We start from the raw sequence: 20,526 nt of genomic DNA, 5'->3' as shown, positions 1-20,526 counted from the left end.
GTGATTATGCTACGCCTCCTTCTTGTTTGTTCTGCACAGATACCTTGAGCCCAATTATGCTGCACGGCGTGGCCGGATCCCGTGGGTCGGTTTGAGATCGCTGCACAGATTCCGGTGCACCGACAAATCCACCTCCAAATAAACCATCCGTACCGCTGGGTTTTGTTTTCCGCGTGCTTCAGTCGTTTATATCACGCCACATACAGTCGGCAGTCGGGCGTGTAGTCGGGGCTAATAAAGCTTAATTTTAATTTGCAATGAATCGAGTAGTGACCGCAAGGCTAAGCCGCTATCCATACTCCATACCAGATGCCGACCATAGCGATTGCCTCAGCCAGATAGACAGTCAAGAGTAAGTGCTTAAAAGATAGTAGGTAGTACCGGTTTATGTTTCCCTGTGGTTGGGTCGAAGCATCACTACCTACTGTGGGAAAGAGTCGAGCTGGGACGGGAGAGACGACGAGATCAAGCCAAGGCCGTTGTGGTGCACGACAAAAAGTGCAAGTGAAACGGAGTTACGCTGGGGAAAATTGTTAGAGAAGAGGAAAATAAAACTACAACCGCCGCAATCTAACGCTCCGAGTGGAAGGGATTGTACGTGGTGTTGATGTTTCGCTCGTGCCAATTTGCAACACCGCTCCATGCATCCGACGATATGGAAGTGCATCCGATAACGGAACGAGCGAGAGAGCAAAGTAAAAACGGCGATTGGAAAATGAATGGGAAGGAATGGGTAGGAAAATTCCCCAGTTTTCCCACCCAAACACACTGGTGCCGGCTGACACTAATTAAAAATATTACATCCATATAAATCGGAATTGTTCGCTAAATTCACTTTCAGTTGAATGTTTACCCTCTCGCGGCTTGTCGGATTATACGGTGCAACGATTTGTAGGGCTAGGCGTTTGCGCTGTGCTTGTTTGCAAACAAAATTGATTTTATGTTTGTACGATTTGTAACATCCGACGGGTGTGTGCAGATTGGGTTGGGATTTTGTGTTTCAATTGAAGAGTTTTAACGCGATTTCTCCTTCGTTAAGTTCTATCGTGTTCAGTGTTGGTTTTTGTGGAAAAAAAATATAATTTTGTTTATCAATTGAATTAGTGAAGTTCGTGTGAAATGAAATTTATGGTACGTGATTAAATTTATTTCAACGCTTGTGATCTGTCATTATTCTCAAAACATCATACTGTCATAAACATAAAGTGTATGAAAAGCAAGTTTGAAAGAATTAACATGCCCGCTGATGAGTTATAACACTATATTAGAAAATTAAACGATGAACTAAAAGATATATCTTAACAATATCAAACTACTACACGAAGTGCTGCGAAAATACGTATAGAGTATGATTACCGGTAATTAAATAATAGCCGAATTTAAGGTTATCCGTTTTTCAACATACTGGCGCAAAAGGATAAGCGTCTTCAAGGAAGGAAACAATAAAAATAAACGAACAAACCACACCGCTGTTGGCAGCCGGTTCCGCTAGTGCATACGTGGTGTCAGATTTTCGAGTTTTCAGGATGCATATGGTGCTGCATCTGCTTTCCGACAAAGCTCACGCGCGCATTCGTCGGGTCATAAAATAAAGGAACACTTGTTACCGATTTCCGTTAAATCCGTCATATATTCGAAAAGCTTAGCAGCCACCGACGGACAGCCCCGAGACGGTACGTCTAACGGTTCTGCACGCGGGCTACAATCCCATGCATGACGCAATGTTGATGCTTCCGCCGGGTTCGTTTGCTCTAGCTCATCCCGGGATGGTACCAAGCACGAACAGTAGCGCAGTGTTTCTGGATGGCTAGCGTTGTCGGCTCGTTCGGATTAGCCAAGAATATCACGGCACACTCGGGCACTGCAGGGCATGTATGCTCGCGAGCGTGCAGCGCCGGTACTATGCAGTGTCCTCAAAAGCACCACCGTCGAGCAATTGTGTTGATGCATCCGTGCCACCAGCGGCACGGTCACCTTTCCCGGCTTGTTTTGTGAGTGTCTCGAACGCGAACGTAGGAGAGAATGAGCTTTACAGTGTGCTGAAAGGATTAAGATTTATCAAACGAAGAAATAATGGTCCTAACTATAAAATATGGTTTCCGAATGCGATTTACCATCAACGCCTGGTACGCGGTCCGATTTCTTTGTGATTTTTTCTCCCTTTTTTGTTCCATCACTCCGTTAGCTAGAGGAGGATTGTGAGTGGTTGGGGAGTGGAAAAAAAAACAGAAGGAAAGTCAATACAACCAAAGTGGAAAGTGTGCTAAACAGGATTAAATGGCGATTCCTTCCATTTACGGTGAAAAGGCCAATGGGAGACACGGTCAGTAGGAAAAGATAGTTCCTCCAGCTCCTGTCAGCCAAAGATCCAAACGAAGGAACAGAGTGAACAGAAGGTGGTTGAGGGCTAGTTGGGCAGGGGTGAAAGTTAAAATCGTGATTGGAATTGATTAACAGCCTTCGTGGAGCATTCGTGGGTTCGGACGGTGTTTGACTACCCGTCTGTATTGTTGTTTGTCTACCGTATTGTGTGAGCAAAGCACATCGAAATCAAGCTATTGAGTCAGAAGCAAAAGACATTAATAAACGATTAAGATTTGATGTATGGAAAATCGACAGCAGAATCGGAATACATGCACTGTTCGTGTATAATTACGTCGTGTCAATCAGTTTGATTATATCTGAGCAGAAACTCTCAAATAATTGTTATTAGAGAAATGCTTTAATATTTTATTTTTGAATAATTTATACCTCATACCTGTTTTTAATTTAGCAACTTTAACAAACAAACACCACGTTTTGAATCAAACACCACTCGCACTGAAATGAATTCAAATTTGCGCAATTCAAATGCATCCGTTTATACAACGTGGTTGAATTGTATTGCTGATTTATGGCTAGCTTTGAAGGATTCAAATTGGTCTCAGACCGAGGAACGGTCATTTATTATGGTACGTGGCACATTGATTCCACCCGTCTACCACCGTCGAATGTCATTGTTGAAAAATGGCTTCAGTGTACGACCGCAAAAAAAAAATCCAGGATTGCAGGGAATCGATCACAAACGTGCACATTAATCTACCATGTCCGTGTGTATCATGGGAAGCAAACATAGTGAAAACAGGAGATTTTCAAAAGTTGAATACTATGTAACAGAGAATTGAATATTCACTTGGCATGTTTAATTGTTGTAGAGATATGCTATAGTTGATCTGTCAATTTCATTGCGGTGTACTGTTCTTAGAATCCACTGTGCACAGGGAAATGCAACGGACGATTCAACCACCTGTATGAAAAAGCTAAACCTTGTTGCATGAAACGTTTGTTTGCTCTCGTTACAAAGGTGCAAATCATGCGTACACGATCGCTATGCAACAGTCACTAGTACAGTCCCTTTGAGTACATCGTCAAATAGATCGCGGTAGATAGAAACATGGTATAGCAGCAATAGTTCTGTTTCCGTTTGTTCCGTCCGTAGCGAACTTTATTTTTTCGTGGAATATTCATAAAAGGGTGTTCATAGTGCTAGCCAGCGAGACAAGAGCCATTGGTAGGCAATATGGAAGAGAGAATAATTTTCACGCTATCTTTAATCGTTCGATTTGAAACTAGCGATTGGTTGTAAAGCGTGGAGTTCGCGAAACAATGCTAGCCTGTAGAAGATGGCTTTGAATAATCCATAAACTATCGTTCGATTCAATTCGGTTTTTGCCATCTTCAATTAACAACGATGCACATTGTAAATGAATTCGTATAGGAAGAGTATAGGAAGCAACAACTAAAAGAAAATACAGCTTTGATTGGCAAATTGTTTATTCATGCAACGGTGCGGTACTTACATTTTAATTCGCATTAACATCTTGTGCTGTTTGTTGTTTTTTTTTCATTTCTTCACCAATCCTTTTCCAACAGCAAAATATACCACTGTTATTACTGCTGTCCTGCTGCAGCTGTTTGGCGGATGGGCAGCAGCAACCGAACCAACAATCAGTGCAACCGGAACAATCCCATTCTGTGGCGGGCGGTGAAAATGCCAGCAAAAACGTGGCTGGTGTCGTGGACAAATCGCAGAACAAAAGAGGCGCACCGGACATACCGGTGGTCGTAGGTAAGTCCTAGAGCAGCGAATGTCCTTATGCAAGCAAATGAGAAGCAGCACCGACGGCTTACCACAAGCGATAGTCGCGCTCACTGGGCAAATGATACAATCAGTCAGCGGCAGTACCAGCGGCAGCAGCGGTGTGAAATGAAGGTGCATCTAGTGTTTGGTAGCGGGTGGCCATCAACGAGGATAGCGAAACGTATCCGGGCACGTCGCGTTCATGTTGTTGATGATAGTTTTTTTTTTTGGTCCGGGCCCCCTGTTGCATGCGCTTTGTAGATTGTCGCAGTCGAGCAGTCGTACAGCCGAAGGTGCAAGCGTCACGTCGTCGGTTTTGAATGTTTTATTGGAATTTATATGTAAAACCGACAGCCAGCCGGAGCGGAAGCAGTCTTCGGGAGCGAATGGTGCACAGGTGCCCAGATTGAAGTCGTTAGTTTTGCTTCTTGTAATGGTGGTTCGCTGATCCTGGCCAACCGGGTACCCGGTCCCTGGGCGAAACGCGACCGTAAACAACTTGGTAGCCGGGTCGTAGTTACACAGGGTCGACCATATGATATGTATTTTTCATCGCATGCTCTCATGCACCGCTGTGTCGGTCATGAGAAATTGTTGCACCAAGGAAAGCCGTCAGACGGAAGAACACTGTGTTGCACCGGGATGCAAAACCATTTACAATGGCGTAGTGATAGCCCACACTCACTACGGGCCAGCGTTGGGTCGTGCCGCCAAGAGTGCACATGCGTGTGTGTGTGGTCTATTTTGAAATATGCAACGAATGTGTAAGCTTTTTTCGTACGCGCGGATGATAGGATTTGGTAAGCATTATCTGCAGCCGTTGCGGCATTTGTTTAGTTGAATTTCATGGGTACACTTTCAATTTGAAATGTTGATGAGTAAAGTTTTATGGAAATAGGAATGCCATCGGTATGTAAACAAAGGAAAATAAGAATGGTTTTTGTAGTAAATGCTCTGAAATCATAAAGCGAAAAGACGAATGCGAAAATGTCAATAACCAACTAGTGGAATTCACGGAGGGGAAAGTTTTTTCGAATTAATAGTTGATTCCTTTGATCAGGGCCTACTAAATTTAAATCAATTCTTTATCATCTATTAGTTTTTTTCTCATTTGTCCATAGTTGTGCGATGATTGAGTTACAATATTCGTTAATTTCATCGATTGACATTGGTTAAAGATATTTCCCATCGATTAACAAATTTGAAATAGATATACGGCCTGGCCGTTCTTCCGTTAAATAAAAAAAAAAAAACAAATTGTAAATAGAACATTGCATTCCTCATCCTCAGGATGCTGACAATTGAAGGAAGCCCGTTAAAGAATACATAGCTGCTTGATTAAGTTCCATAGTAAGAGCTAAATTTAACCCAATTCGTAGAAGCGACTAATATCTGCTCTATTAGTCCTGCGGAACGTACATGCGAAACGAATCGCTAAGGACGTCATCCGTTTGTGGTCTGTGAGCGTAATCGTTTCGGTGCTTGATAGAGATTAAATGCCTTTGTTTTAACCACGGTGCGATTAGATGAGCTCCATTTCCCAAGACCAGAACCGAACCATATCCGAACAGTGTCTAGCGAAGGGTTGTGCTGACGTGCTAATTAATAGCAAACCCAATCGGAACCATGCTCAACGGTCCACATTTGGGGTTTGTAACCGCCAATTGAAGGTCATTTATCTGTCTCACGAGAAATTCAATTGCGGGTGCTGTTCGCCCATCGACGAGCGATAACGCACTGTTGAGTGGCAATTTGTTGATGGAATTATTTGATGTTTACACACCCGATAGCTTACGGTGAGATTAATCCCAAACTCCCTGTAAACCTCTCCTTGCTAGGTACGCCAGCGCAGCATACGGCTTACATAAATCATCACGTTGCCGGAGCAACCGTCGTATCTGCGCCCATTGCTGGCCACGCTTCACACGCCGCCCTCAGCGCTGTACCGTTCGGGTATGGGCATGCGGTAACCAGCGCCGGACACCTCCTGCAGACACCCAGCGTAACGACAGGACACCAGGTGAGTTGGTAGATTTACTGGACGTGAAAAATGGACGCGCCGGTGACCACCGACAGGCAGTAGATTATGTGGCTGAGTTGTGCACTAGCGGCAAGCCGATTATTATATCCACCGCGCTGATGTTGCTGCACATGCAGCCGGCACTTTTCTTTTCGGGTTTGTTCTGGATGTTCAGGTCGCACACGGAACGCTGCATTGGGGCTGCGAGGGGCTTGCGGCTGAAACCTTTTAGCTGATAGCAATTTTTCTACTGATAAGCCTTCCCGACACTTGAGAACAATGCGAAATGACAGTGGGGTAGGCTTTATGTTTACACAGAGCTGTCGAGCGATACACATAAAACATAAAAATGGAATAGAAAATAGCTGTTGTATAATTCATATTGTTCGTCCTGCTGGTGCATATTGCAAGCTTAAAAAATTGTGTATTAACCTTTCATATTTATATTGAATCCAACAACATTTTTTGTGGGGTTTCAGCTTTCGATTGTAGCACACAATATAAAGGCAGTCGTTTGTTTTCATTCGAAAAGATACCTAGTTGTTGAAAAGTTTTATTTGAAACAGCTCTAAAGTTTAATTTAAAACAATGTAATAAAAATTAGCAGCATGGCGAATATGAATGTTTTTGTAGTCTCCGAGTGTAAATCATCTGTCACATTTGTTATTCGTTGTAATCGTGCAACTGCTTGTAAAGATTTAGAATGATCTGATCTTCTGCTCTCAAATGAACCGATACCTAGTGTTGAAGTAATGATGCTATTATTATTCATAGCAAGATATCCCTTCTACAACAAAAGGTATTGGTAGATAATGGTCTTTTATGTGTTGATCGACTACGAACCTGTGGGATGGTGTTGGCATATGATGTAGCTAAGATATGACCGGATTTTTTCTGGCCGGGCTAGTTAACAGATGATTATTTGTTGCAAGAACTTTCCACTTTTTTCTTACACACAGAAAAACAGCACCCCGTGAAGTTTAGTAAAAGAATTTTTCCTTGACCGTAAGCCCAAAAGCGAAGCCGAACCCTTCGAATCGAAGGTGAAAATTTTGCCACAAAAAGCTCCTGAGCATACCTTTTCTGATTGGGCACACGTGTGGCTGCATGTATAAATATTTACAAGCAATCAGTGTGTGTGTGTATGTATGTGAGTGAGTGTATGTTTAAACCCTTGTTAATGGAGAAATAAAACATGCGTTAGATTTTTTTTTGTTTTTGCTTCACATATCCTCGCCCCCCAAATGGTTCCGGGAGTCCACTGATCGAGCAAGCTGTTTTGATGCGCAAATTTTACACCACGTATCTCGTGCCGTTTTAAAGAATAAAGTAAGACAAAATGTGGACGGAACACTGACGAAGGTAGAGCAAGGATGGCAACATGATGCCTTGCCGAGGCAATGAATAATGAAGGCAATATGGAGCGAAGGGAACATTTGCATTTTTTTTTCTTTTGCAGCATCCCGTGACGATTTATCTGATCCGAAGAGCTGTCGGTTGATATTTCTTTGAAATTCGACACATATGTTGGTATGAAATGAGTTTCCGGTTATCAACTGGATTTTTTAAATTGCCAAAAGAAGATTTACATAAATACGTGTTGAAAAGTGTATTGAATGGACGGAAAATGGGAAAAAGGCCATGTTGTGATGTAGTTTATTGAATAAACGAAATATTTAATAAACTCATCGCAATGCATGAACAATAAACTTCCACGAAAAAATGCTCGATACTATTGGACGAAAACAACACTTTCTTAATGACTCCGACAATCGACACCTCTCGAGTCTATTATTGCGTTGAATTTGCTACAACTTAGATGGCACCAAATTGAACTCACTCGAAAAAAGGCTGAAACATCCTTGCACACGTACCGTGTGTCACCACATGGGATAGAAACGCCGCGGTACCACTTTCGCGAATTATCACCATCACCTTAAAACTTGCTCAATCAATCTCACACCCACACCCGTCGTTGTCATGTGCGGGTGCCACGTTCCCGTTGTACTCAGTACTTTGCGTTCATTAATGGTGGCGTTTGTCGTCGACCGAACGCGACACGCTTCCCCCGGGGAAAGTTGACGAAAATAAGAAATCAATTTAAATGTCATCAATTATTACGCAACAGTGCTGTCAACTTTTCACCCCCTCCCCCCCCGTAAAACGTACAACTCTATCGTCGTTGTGGGGCATCGCAAATGATCGTCGCATGTCTTGAGGTATATATAGCTTCCAAGTGGTGAAAAGCGCTGCTTAAGCCACTCACACACGCACACACGCGCGCGTTGTGTGCACTCACACGAGCAGGATGTACAAGGAGTACGCGAGTGTGTGGTTTTTCGTGCGCATGGTTACATATTGCTTTCCCATCGGTAACGGGTCGTGTTAAGGTGTTAAGGATGGACCGGTGATGGAGACGGTTGAAGATGGTTTAAGCGAGACCAATCCCACCGACTGAGCGATATGGATGAAACTTGGTGAAATAATTAACGAATGTTTCTTTTTCCTCTCGGGGGACACAGCTGGAGAACAATACCGTTTCGCGTCCCCTCTCTTCTGTTTTGTGTCTTGCTGTCCCCCAGGAGTGTCATCCTGTCTCGCACCCTCCTGTCAACCAGTCTTCTTCAAAGTGTAAAAACCGATTCGTCGGTACTGCGTAACGATATAAAATGCCCCTGCCCCGGGCAAAACAGCGTTCCAACACGTGAACGGTTTTACTTTAATGAGATCGCAAATGTCACGGCCTTGAGTGCGGGCGGTTGTTTTCTCGCACCGAAAGACGTCATCTTCGCAGCCAATTTTCACTTCAGCAAAGCGAAGCAACCGGTGGGCGCGATGTGGCAGGCTGTCGTACGATTGTTTGATGGATGGATGCTCGCGGTTCCGCTGCGTTCCGAAAGGATTTGCTACACTCCGGACGCTGCTAGCGTGCGGATGGAAGCGAAAAAGTTGCTAGCTAAACTTTTTAACGAGATTTTCCACGTGAGGAACGCGTTTTATTGGGTTTGTGTGGTTAGCAACCGGAGTAAAAACTCGGGCCACCCATTATTTACTTCCGCACGGCAATGTTCGTTGTTTGGCGTGGAAGCAGAGAGGCTGTTCGTTTACGGTATTCATTAGCTAAAGTTCGGAGTGGTGCTGAAGCTGGAAGTTGTCAAGTGTTTGGCATGCTTATGTCTGCATTGTAGCAGATAATTGTGTAAAAATATAAAATTTCCGTTTTATTAACACAATCTGGAAAATAAATAAAAACACGTTTCACTGGTAGTACGACTGTACACAATCATTCTGAATATTAAAATGTTCAATAAATTATTCCTTCTATTACTCCTTGTTCATCCACCGTCCTTGATTTGCCCCAGTTCTTGTTTCGTTCAAGTATTATACATAATAGTAAAGTATTAGGATTTTGTTCCATTTGTTCTATTAAATTATATTGCCGGTTATGATTTTCAAACGCATATAGGTCGAAAAGTGAACATTTTTCTATGGCATTTTCTCCATTTTCTTATGTCCTATCCCAGATAGTCATCATTAATTATACACATGATTCGCTGCTGAATTATTTTATTTGCTATACAGTTCTTGACATATTTTCAATCTTAAACTCCAGACATCTCACATGGCTACCAAAGGTCAAAAAGGTTTTTTTTTTTAATTTTGTTCACCAACGGCGCTTAATAAAAAAATCAAACATTAATTGCACAAAGTAGTAAATTCCCGGAACATCCGTCTCTCACGACAAAGTATAGCTAATGTTTGTTTCCTTTATGCTAACCTGCCCTCAAGCATGCGGCAGTTGACACGGACGGCTTACAACCGAACCGTACACACTACTTAAACGATGGCAAAAACATTTTACAACCGGAACCGGTTCACCGGTAATGGAATAATCTATGCCTCATTTTCTTGCTCAGTGGAGCGGGCACCGAACAAACAAAGCCACCGTTTGAAACCACCCCCCCCCCCCCCCCCCCCCCCCCCCCGAGGGCAAGTGCAATTTGTAAAGAAGCTGCATGGTCGGTGCAGACCCTGTCGGGGCCGGTTTCATTACGGAAGCGCTCATGGTGCAAGGGCGGTTGGTGCGGCGCGATGTTTTGCATGCATCTAATTTTGCATCACACGCATCAGGAGCAATTATGTACGCCAAGGCGTCCGGCACAATGAGATTGTGATTGGGTGATGCAGGTAAACGGGGAGAAGCTAGTTGGTTCGCGGCTTGTAATAAGATCGGATGGGTGTTGCGAGGTGTTGTTGCTCTTGATGGTTGTCGATGTGTGATGCACATTTGCTCGCCTTTCTTGCGGTTTACAGACATTCGAAGAGACACGTATGTGTATAATTTGGATAAGATGTCATTCGTAGCTCTGCACGATTTGTGATAAGCATTCAGATGTGTCATTTTCATGTTGGTTATTGGAGTACTTTGAACTTGATGCGCGGAGAACGATTTAGCTGAGCGTATGATTAGCATTACCATGGTATTCTATAACCTTACAAAACCATTACCAGGTCTAGTAGGTATTGACGAGTAAGTTTAGTAGAAGATGTTGTTAATTATATAGACAATGACATTTTGATTATTATTGGTATAATATACCCGACAGGATCGGTCCGAAGTCCCATCCGGACCAATCCTTCGAACTATCATGACTGATTATTCGGCTACGTGTAAATAAAGTCAAAGATAATTTTTTTTCCTCTTGAGATTGTTGTGTTGATATTAAATATATAAGAATTAAAAGAAGATACTAAAACAATCAATATTGCTTAGTGATAGCAATCGAAGTAATTATAATGTTGATGGTCAAACTGACATAAAACTTTAGAAGAAGAATTCAATATTTTTAAAGTATTCTTTCAAAGTATTGGAAGTCTTAAACTAACGTTCTTGGATCAAAAGTTGTTACATTTTTGCAAAACTAAATATTATAAAATAAGCAGGCAAACAGTTTTTAAACCTATAATCGGAGAGATTGCACTAATGGTTCATAGTTAAAAAGTAAATATGAAAATTTGGCCTTATTAATGTGGTTTAATGACTGATAGCTAACCGTATTCTTAGGAATAATTTTTGTAGCTTATAAAATGCAGTATATAGCATCAATTAGTAACAAATATCGCATATTATTCATCGTCAGCATATGTTTAATTGAAATAAAAAATATGAAGTAGAAAATCATTATTGTAAATTAAAATTAGCTATAAGTCATGTCACGATCAGCTGTGCTTGCAGTTATTGAAGCAACTAACTAATGCAAGCAGCAATCCGACGTTGATCATAAATAAGATTTATTACCATGCAAACTACTTGATCTATTTCCTTTTTCTAAAAAAATCTGCTTTTTTCGAAGTTTTGCTCGGTTGCCTGGTTTTCACTACATTTGCAGCTTTGAAGAAGCATTCCGGTTTCACATTTCCCTTTTTAAAATATTCTAATTATATCCGGTTAGCCAAACATCATCAACCAGGGATCATCTCCTAGCATCTCGGATTACAATAGGCAGTTTTTTCGGTGTCATAAATTCGTCCGCGAAATGGCATTTATAATGAAAATTTTGGCAAATGTCCTATCCCATTTAGGGAACCCAAAATCGCCGCTCGGCACCAGCAGCAATAAACAACACCGGGGGCACCAGCGCCAGGGCCAGCAAATGGGGGGTGGAGGGATAAGAGGGTTCTATTGAAATTCCAGACCAATGATTCGCGGGCGAAAGTTTTGTGTTCCGTTTATTAAATTGTGTCCCATTCTCGGTTCAAATCGGAATGGAAATTGGAAAGGATTGCGATCGCCTCGTGTTCGGTTGGGTTAAAATAATAATGGCAATAGTAATGTCAACGGTGACAATTTTCTTCAGCTGGCTGCCGATTTAATATTGCTGGGACAGTTGGTCGGGTGGGTAAAAAGTTGAAAGTTTTGCGAAAAAGACGGCCGGAAGGGAACGCCGGGGCAGGCAATAAATTCGTTATGTAAGGCTCCTGTTGCTCTAACCAGGCGATACCCGCTGGCGGTTTGGGTTTTGTTTGGTATCACGGTTTACGAGAGTGTCGCTTCCTTTTCGTCTCTATTGTATATTTTTAGCTTCGTTGGCTTCTGCTTTTATGCTACCGATAACGCAGACACACGGCGCGTGCAAAATTTGCTCAATTTTCACGGTCAGCATTTGCCATACCTTTGGCAGGCTGGTGGCGGGTTTTTTGTGCTTTTGGTGCGCGCGCGCGTGTGTGTCGTTGCGGGCGAGAATATGTGTACAGATGAGCTTCATTAACTTCCGTTCGGCAACAAGGCCTGCGGCGCACAATGGTACACGATAAGGTGCAGCTGGAAAAACATCGCGTTATCCCGCTCGTAAGCGAGCATAAAGTGGCGTAAATGGTGTGAAAAAATAAAAACCAAACGAGTCGACCGGAAAAGCTGTGTAACCCCGTGAAGCGGGTGAGCAGTGTTGGTCCTATTTTTGCAACTCATTTACTACCGCTTGACAGGCTGTGGTAAGTGTTGCTAATGTGCGGAACCTATCTTGCTGGCTTGCATCGTTAGCTCGAAACGGTGGCTCGCGAGCGCTGCTCGGGCCCGTGCCAAAAGCCAGCCCGAAATGAGTCTGCGAATTGGCCCAACGCTGGGGAATTGGCGGCAATCAAATTATATTTCGCATGAAAGGACAAATTAAAACTTTCACCAACGACCCTTCAAAAGGACTGGGTTTTTTTTTGTGTTGGAGCTTTATGAACGACGTGGAAGGTAAGAAGTAAACAAAACGAACAAAAAGGAGCACAAAACCTTGACCCAAAGTGTGACATAATGTGGGAGAATCAAAATTTCGAGTTCCAAAACTCACCCTTACCGTCCCATCGAATCTGGTTGATCTGAAGCATTTAATTAAGTTTCAAGCATGCCATTTTTTCTTCGGCGAGTGTTTGTGTGTGTGTGTGTGTGGAAGAATCCCATTTGGATGCAGCGCTTTTCGGTGCAGTTTGACCTTCAGCAACGGGCATAACATATTTCGAGTAATGTAATGAAACGGATCGCAAAGACCAAAGCGCGGCAGAGTGGCAAAAAATGATCCGGGGGCACAAAATCACTCGTTCGGTCGTTCGTTGTCACAACCTGGCGGAGAAAATGAAGCAGTAAAAATGTATGAAGTGAGCGCCAAAATGAACCACCACAGCACCGATCACGTTGAGTGCGGCAGGTCGATACAGATATGCTGGCAGCATGGGATGGAAAAGCAATGGCGTGAGCTCGAACAGGTGCGGCAAGGTGACAATTGGATGCTGCTGACTTTATTTCGTTTTTATTTTATCCGTTCTCTGCTGATGCTCAGACGACGACGAAGGCGGTGAAGCATCTTGCACGATCGTCACGACACGTTTCGAATTTCGAAATTGCTTTCGATTGAAGCGCCGAACACGATGGCCGCTTACATAAACGAGCTGCTGATGATGGAGGCTCTGATTTTGGATTAAAGTTGCCACTTTTCAAGAAAGAACGATATGTTTGGCGAACAGAGATGAACCTTCACGAAAATGGAATCGAAACCATTATGCCTTTTTGTGGAAGTTGAAAGCTTCATTATACAGAATTGCATGTGTATTCCATCAACATCAGTTAAAATAGTCAAATATTGTAGCCTTTTTAAGACCAGCATCGGTTCCCATCCAGTGTACCAGTGAAATCAGTCCAGGCCAAGCGATCGATTCTCGTTGCTTTGCTCGTTGAGCAATTCCGCTCCGTTCCGCAGTTCGGAGCCTGATTCTGATTGTGTATCATTTCGAAGGTAAACAGAAGAAAACTGAGATGACGGTTAGCATCCAGCATACAAAATAAACGTTTGTTTGATGAATGAATGGAAACAAAAGAAACACCGGATGGATGTTTCTATACGGTGCATCGACTTGTCTCGAAACACAAACGTTGAGTTTGCATGGAATTATATGGCATATTTGTTGAAGCAAAGCTTGTGTTTCGATTGCAATCCAATCAACACCAGGCTATCTGAAGGTTTGTATGAAGGTGAGATCGGAAAAGAACCATTCTGAATAAAAAGCACATTCAGATGTTAAGCGACATGCTCCTTGCGATGTGGTATTCGTTGACGAAAGTATTATGGATCACGAAACATTCTATTTCTATTGTATGTTCTGTCTAGATAAGTTATTGTTTCCACAACAGTTGAACAATTGAACGAGAGTATGAATTATATTTCTTAAATTTCCTAGAAGAAGAAACTTGCTATACGATATTGAAAATAATCTTTTAACATCATTTATCATAATATAATTTGAACAAGTATTGTTTTGAAGAAAAAATGTTCGTGTTACCGTGACATCCACCAACTATCATAGTACATAATTAGACTCATGTTTTTGTATAGAACATTAAATCTGGAAATCAAATATGGAACATCATCCATTGCCATCGAATGGTTTTAGTTTCTAAAATGTGCACAAAAACACTGCATTAATCTATATTAGTGCTAACCACGCTTTGCCCAACACATCAGCACATGATATTTAGCGATAGTAACTGATACCCTTTTTTGCGTGTTTGCATGTTTGGTTCACTTGTTTTTGCTTAAGTTCACAAAGACGTTCTGCGGGCCTGGTACCTTGTCACGAACCACCCTGAAAGCTGCCCCACTAACATACGCTCCTTTGCATTGATTTGGCTGCAATGTACCAACCGGGAGGAAAAATAAAAAGGGATATAAAAAGGCAAAGGCAGTCCCTGTTGCTGGCAATGGTTTCCGTGCTGAAGCTTTTAAGCTTTTCAAACACACTTACATAAAGCTACTGGGCACGAAATCACGCAACAACTGTTCGCGTGGGATGGATGGCTTTATTTTAAATCGTTCGACAGCAAAAAAAAAAGACATCACGTGGTGAGGAACGTAACGCCGCTTTTTTGTAAATTGTGTGTGAACGACTATTTTACAGCACGTGATACACAAGTTGAATTACGTAGCGACCGCATCGTTCAAGTTGGCAACCGTTACCGAGGGTTCCCATCTGCATCTACAGCCCGTTAGTTCCGTTGTGACGAAAGGTAGACGAGAGCAGGAGCCATGGCTCCTTATGGCTGAAGAAGAATTAAGTTATCCTATTGTTTATTCTTTAATTTTCTCCATCCTCACAAAACAGTACAACTATGCCGTACCACAGGTAGCGTACGCACATTACCCTCAGTACCAGGTGTACCACCAGGCTAACCCCGGTGCAGTTCAACCGTCCGCAATCTATGCAACGCATCAGCTCCACGAACATCCGGTCGCTACGGCGGCCGTCCATGAGATTGCTCATCAACACCAGCAGCAACAGCAGCAGCAGCAGCATACGGCGTACGCTCATCAGCAGCCCATTTACGCACACCATCCGGCAGCCATCCATTACTCCGTGCCGGCGTCGCTCGTTCATGCTGGTCAGCACAATTATCAACAGCAGCAGCAACAACAGCTTCCCCTGAGTCACACACAGGCCATCCACTACCAGGCGAACCAGGCCGGGGCACAGCCGGCAGTTCCGATCGTTCATCAGGCCCCGATTGCCACCATCAATCAGGTACACCAGGCGCAGCAGGTCTACGCCACCCAAGGCCAGTTGACGAAGGTAAGACGATCGCATAATCATAACCTCCCTTCGGGAGAGGGTTGGTGTCGGATGCGAGGCAGGGTCACTCTCCCGGGGATTGCATTTAATATCGGAAGCAATTTATGGAAATACGCTCATATACTATGTTGCCTAATTTCCTCTTTTCGTTCGTACCGCTTCGTCCGCTCGTCCACAGTATCCACTCGCAGCACAGCCATACTACGGTACGGGCGGGCTACAGCAGAATCAGATCTACTCGACGGTTCCCAGCTACGGTAAGTCTTTTGGAATCGTGTTAGAATTTCCACTGCACCCTGTCCCGGAAAGATTCTTCCGGGCTCGGCACAGTCAATCGTTCGAACATTCATTACTCTCATCGCCGAACGTTTGCCGGACACCGGGACACAATGGACGTACGGATATGTGGGGTTGAGGGGTTCTGGAGAATATACGATCATGCTGCGTTGCATTATTGGTGGAATAAATTTATGGTGGTGTTGGTTTGCTACTATTGTGTCAATTTCTGATGCCATTCCCTTCGTCTGAACGAGAAATAAAAGGACGGTCAGATGAAAAAACGAATGAATTAGGGTTTAGTTTTGGTCCTGGTTAGTTCTGTTTAATTTTCCGATCGTGAAAAGATGGAGTACACCAAAAAACTGCACAATTGTTCAGAGGCAACTCTATGTGTGGTAGGAATTTAGTGAAAGTAAATATACGAACGGTGACGAATTGCGAAAATATTGGATATCATACATCAAGCAGTAATACAAAATATTTTGAAGTTGAAGTGAAGACTTCGAAATAAATCTGTTCTAGTTGCATGCTTCATGCTGTAAGTTAATTGAATTTTAATAATAATTATTTTTCTATCAATTTGCATGCATGCATTTTTATTTTCAATTACACAGTAAGCTAGATAACTGGTGGGCCTAAGACAGCGAAACACTTTTTTTGCAAAATTATTGTTTTTTATTCAACATACATCCCTTCAAGGGTGTTACACCGATTATAGAGGCCTTTCAATTGTTCAATACCATTTTTGTAGTAGTATTTGCCCCTTGGCTCAAAAAAAGCTTTTGTTTCGTCGATCACCTCTTCATCCGACGAAAATTTCTTCCCAGCGAGCATCCTTTTGGGATCTGAGAAATGGAAATAGTCACTGGGAGTCAGATCTACGAAATACGGTGGGTGGCGAAGGAAATCGTATTCTAATTCATGAATTGTTGCCATTGTTTTCGCTGATTTATGGCACGGTGCGTTGTCTTGACGAAACAAAACTTTTTTTTTCTTCAAATGTGGCCGTTTTTTGGCGATTTCGTCCTACAAACGCTCCAATAACTAGATATAGTAGTTGCTGTTAATGGTCTTTCCTTTCTCAAGATAGTCGATGAAGATTATTCCTTGCGAATCCCAAAAAACTGACGCCATAACCTTGCCAACTGATTGTTGCATTTTCCCCGCTTTGAAGCAGGTTCATCGCTTCCTGTCCACTCGGATGACCGTCTATTGGACTTTGGATTGAAGTGGAGAAGCCAAGACTCATCCATGGTAAAATATTGACGCAAAAACTCGGGTTTATTTCGCTTAAACAGCTCCAAACACTGCTCCGAATCATCAAATCGTTGTTGTTTTTGGTCAAATGTGAGCTCGCGCGGCAGCCATTTTGCACAGAGCTATCTCATATCCAAATATTCCTGAAAGATATGTTCAACACGTTCCTTAGACATCTTTAGGGTGTCAGTTATCTCGATCAACTTCACATTATGGGTGCTCTTATAATTTTGTCATTTTTTTATGTTTTCTTCTGTAATCACCTCTTTTGGGAGTCCACTGTGTTCATCGTCTTCAGGGCTCATTTTACCACTTTTAAATTTAGCATACCAATATTTGATGGTTGATTTTGGTAGAGCAGTGTCCAAGAACTCTTCATTAAGCCAATTTTTGACTTCGACTGTATTTTTCCCCTTCAAAAACCAATCCTTTATTATCACGCGAAATTCCTTCTTTTCCATGATTACGCAAAGCACAAAAGTTGCGTCACACAAAATGCTGTAGCCTACTAGGTTATGGCCCGAGTGCTGTCAAATTTGGACAGAATTCGTTTGAAGGTTGGTACAAACTAAATATGATATGGATTTGAATCTTCTAGCGCGATAAATGTGTTAGACCACACAATTATCAGCCGACCTGTTAGTTGTTAGTTTAGTGCGAACTGAACTGCAAAATCGAATGCTCGAAATTTTGGTTTGAAATCGGGTTTGTCCAGTAGGCGAAGTCATATCTTTATAGTAAATAGTTTGCTTCAAATGCTTTCTCGTCCAGGTCACAAAAACATCAGTTCAACTTTGATCAAATGTCACATTTATACACGCACCACTCACATTCACATTCCTGCTCCTGCATGACGCTCATTCGGTTGTAGGGACCGGCTCGCCAGTGCACTTCCGCTCACGCTAGACTTCTCATCCGGTGTTGGCTTCATCTCATCCGGTCCGAGCACGAATCCGGCATCAGCACTGGCGGTCAGGTCCGAGCGACGGTCTCTAACGGAGCATTTTCCACCTTTATCTTCCCTCCCTTTTTCCCCACCGTGCAGGTGACCCGGACACGCTAACAAACCTCGTTAATCCTTCCACTCCCCGGTTCCTTACTACCTCCCTGCGTCCTTCCACTAGACCCATTCCCGGTGACATTCGGCCGATCACTGAGTATGAGGACGACGACGGCGACGGCAGTGACGGCGACAACGGCGAGGACGGTATGCTGTACCGGGACGAACCCACGGTGGCTAGCGACCGAACACCGGACCGGGATGAACCGTGCGAGAAGGATAGCAAGAAATCGGGACAACCAAGCGCATTTAACCGGAATCTCTACAACATGTGGCGTGCGTACGACGTGGCACGGGCCCTGTTGAAAGCATCCGGTGCTAGTGGAGCACCGGCTAAACCACGGTCCAAACCCGGCACCAACGGCAATACGGACCGCATACAGCTGATTCATCCGCCGGGTGAATCGGACAAGAGGCTTAAGGGCAAGTACTACGAGGGCAAGTACTACGGCTATTATCGGTATGGCCGCCAGGATACTACCGGCGATGGCAACCGTACACCAAAGTCCGTACAACCAACGTCCTCGTCGTCACCGTCGTCGTCCTCATCGTCCGGCAGTGAGAACCACTCGCACAGAAGGAATCTGGACTAATCCGGTCTTGAGCGATGTCCGTATTTATTCGTTCATCCTTCACATTCCCTTCGTAGTCGTTTAACGTTCAGTCTCCGTCAAGGTCGGTCGCGTGTGCGCTGCTTCACCAACAAATGTCCCGAAAAGTTCCTGCAAGTGCACTAGGTACACAACTCACCGCATGTCCTCTTTGTGACCTCTTTTCGCCCAGTTGTGATTTGAAATGTGATATCTTCTGAGTTCTCGAGTGTGGCTCCATCGCGATGCATTCCTCGTTCCGGCACGGAACACAGCATGTCGGATCTCGGTGCGATTGCTGTAGTTCAGCTAATGCACCACAAGCACTTGTCAGTCAGTTGCAGCTGACGGCGACCCATCTTTTCGGCAGCATCTTTTCGCCCAGTCGGCTTTGTCCTTGTTTCGTCCTTGCTGTCCGAAGTTCGATAAAAGAACGAGCTTAATCGGGTGGAATGTGATGCCATAAAGCAAGTAGCGATGGGACGTCTCAAACTGTCGGATGCATTCCGTGAACACTTTGGTGCCAATATTCCGTGATGGTGAAACCGTTCTTACAACCAGCCGGACCAAACTGTTCGACAGCCGACAAACCGAGCACGAAAAGGGGGAAGAACGGGGATGATGATGCAATCAGCATTATCTCCCGTCTTCATGCCGTCCCGAAGTAGGGCAACAGCAGCAGGATGCTTGCAGGAAGCGTGTATGTTGGCTCAAAGTCGAGACGACATTTGCCCATTTAGTCCATCACATACACTCTCCAACACCGTTCCTTTGCTCGTGTGCTCATTTTTGTCCATTTTCTTACGATTCCTTTTAGGCATTTATTTGGTATAGTTTCGTGTACTATTTCGGGTGGTTTCCTTTGCGGATTGTACTGATGGGACTAATAACACCAAATGGGCCGTTCTAATGCAAAATCAGTATAGCCTCAGGCTTGGCTGCGCAAGGGTGATTTGTACCGGTGAAAGCTTTTACAAAATGATATGCCTTTCAAGTGGTGATCTAGGTATGTGAAGGATAAGGCACACTCGGTTGGCAATGATGAAATTGAAACATCTTTTATCTACATCAGGTTGAACCTGATCAAAAATCTGAGACAAGAAATAGAATTTAATTATGATGCAACTTATCTATGGACGATGTTTTAGTATTGTTTTTTTGAAGTATCGAAAGTATTAGTAGTGGTGAAAGTAGTGGAAGTTGTGAAAAGTGTTTTTTATTGTATTTAAAGTATTGTATTTTAAGACACTTGGATAGTTTTTACAGCTATTTTGCTATTTCAATTTTTTAATACAGACAGTTCAAGAAAACAACCTGTTGATTTCGGACAATGACTCCAGTGAATGTTTTAATTTATAATTGAACAATTACTACAAGTTTGGTTTTCATAAAAATAAAATTGAATACGTATGTAAAGTTTCGAATATTAGTGATGGAAATAACTACAACCGGACAACGAACGTCTTGTTTCCGCTACGTGTTTGCGACTCCTCTTTATTATCCAAATTCCATGTTACATAACCCATCGTCACATCGTCGCTTCTCTTTCTCCTACTCTCTCTCTTACTTTTGTACAGCGGCACTAATGCGGCGG

At 43.2% G+C, this 20,526-nt stretch overlaps 1 protein-coding gene across 1 annotated transcript; it reads left to right on the top strand.

The window, feature by feature from the left end:
- Positions 1-1,119: 1,119 nt before the first annotated feature.
- LOC128298809 (uncharacterized) lies at positions 1,120-18,935 on the top strand. Its single transcript, XM_053034604.1, has 7 exons — positions 1,120-1,131; positions 3,913-4,108; positions 5,959-6,140; positions 15,078-15,183; positions 15,280-15,746; positions 15,925-16,003; positions 18,328-18,935. Exons 1-7 carry the CDS (start codon positions 1,120-1,122, stop codon positions 18,933-18,935), a joined length of 1,650 nt encoding a protein of 549 aa, XP_052890564.1.
- The last annotated feature ends 1,591 nt before the right edge of the window (positions 18,936-20,526 follow it).

This window comes from Anopheles moucheti, chromosome 2 (assembly GCF_943734755.1).
Source record: "Anopheles moucheti chromosome 2, idAnoMoucSN_F20_07, whole genome shotgun sequence".
NCBI lineage: Eukaryota > Metazoa > Arthropoda > Insecta > Diptera > Culicidae > Anopheles > Anopheles moucheti.
Note: the sequence above shows the minus strand (reverse complement) of the source record. Positions and strands in the feature narration are given on the sequence as shown.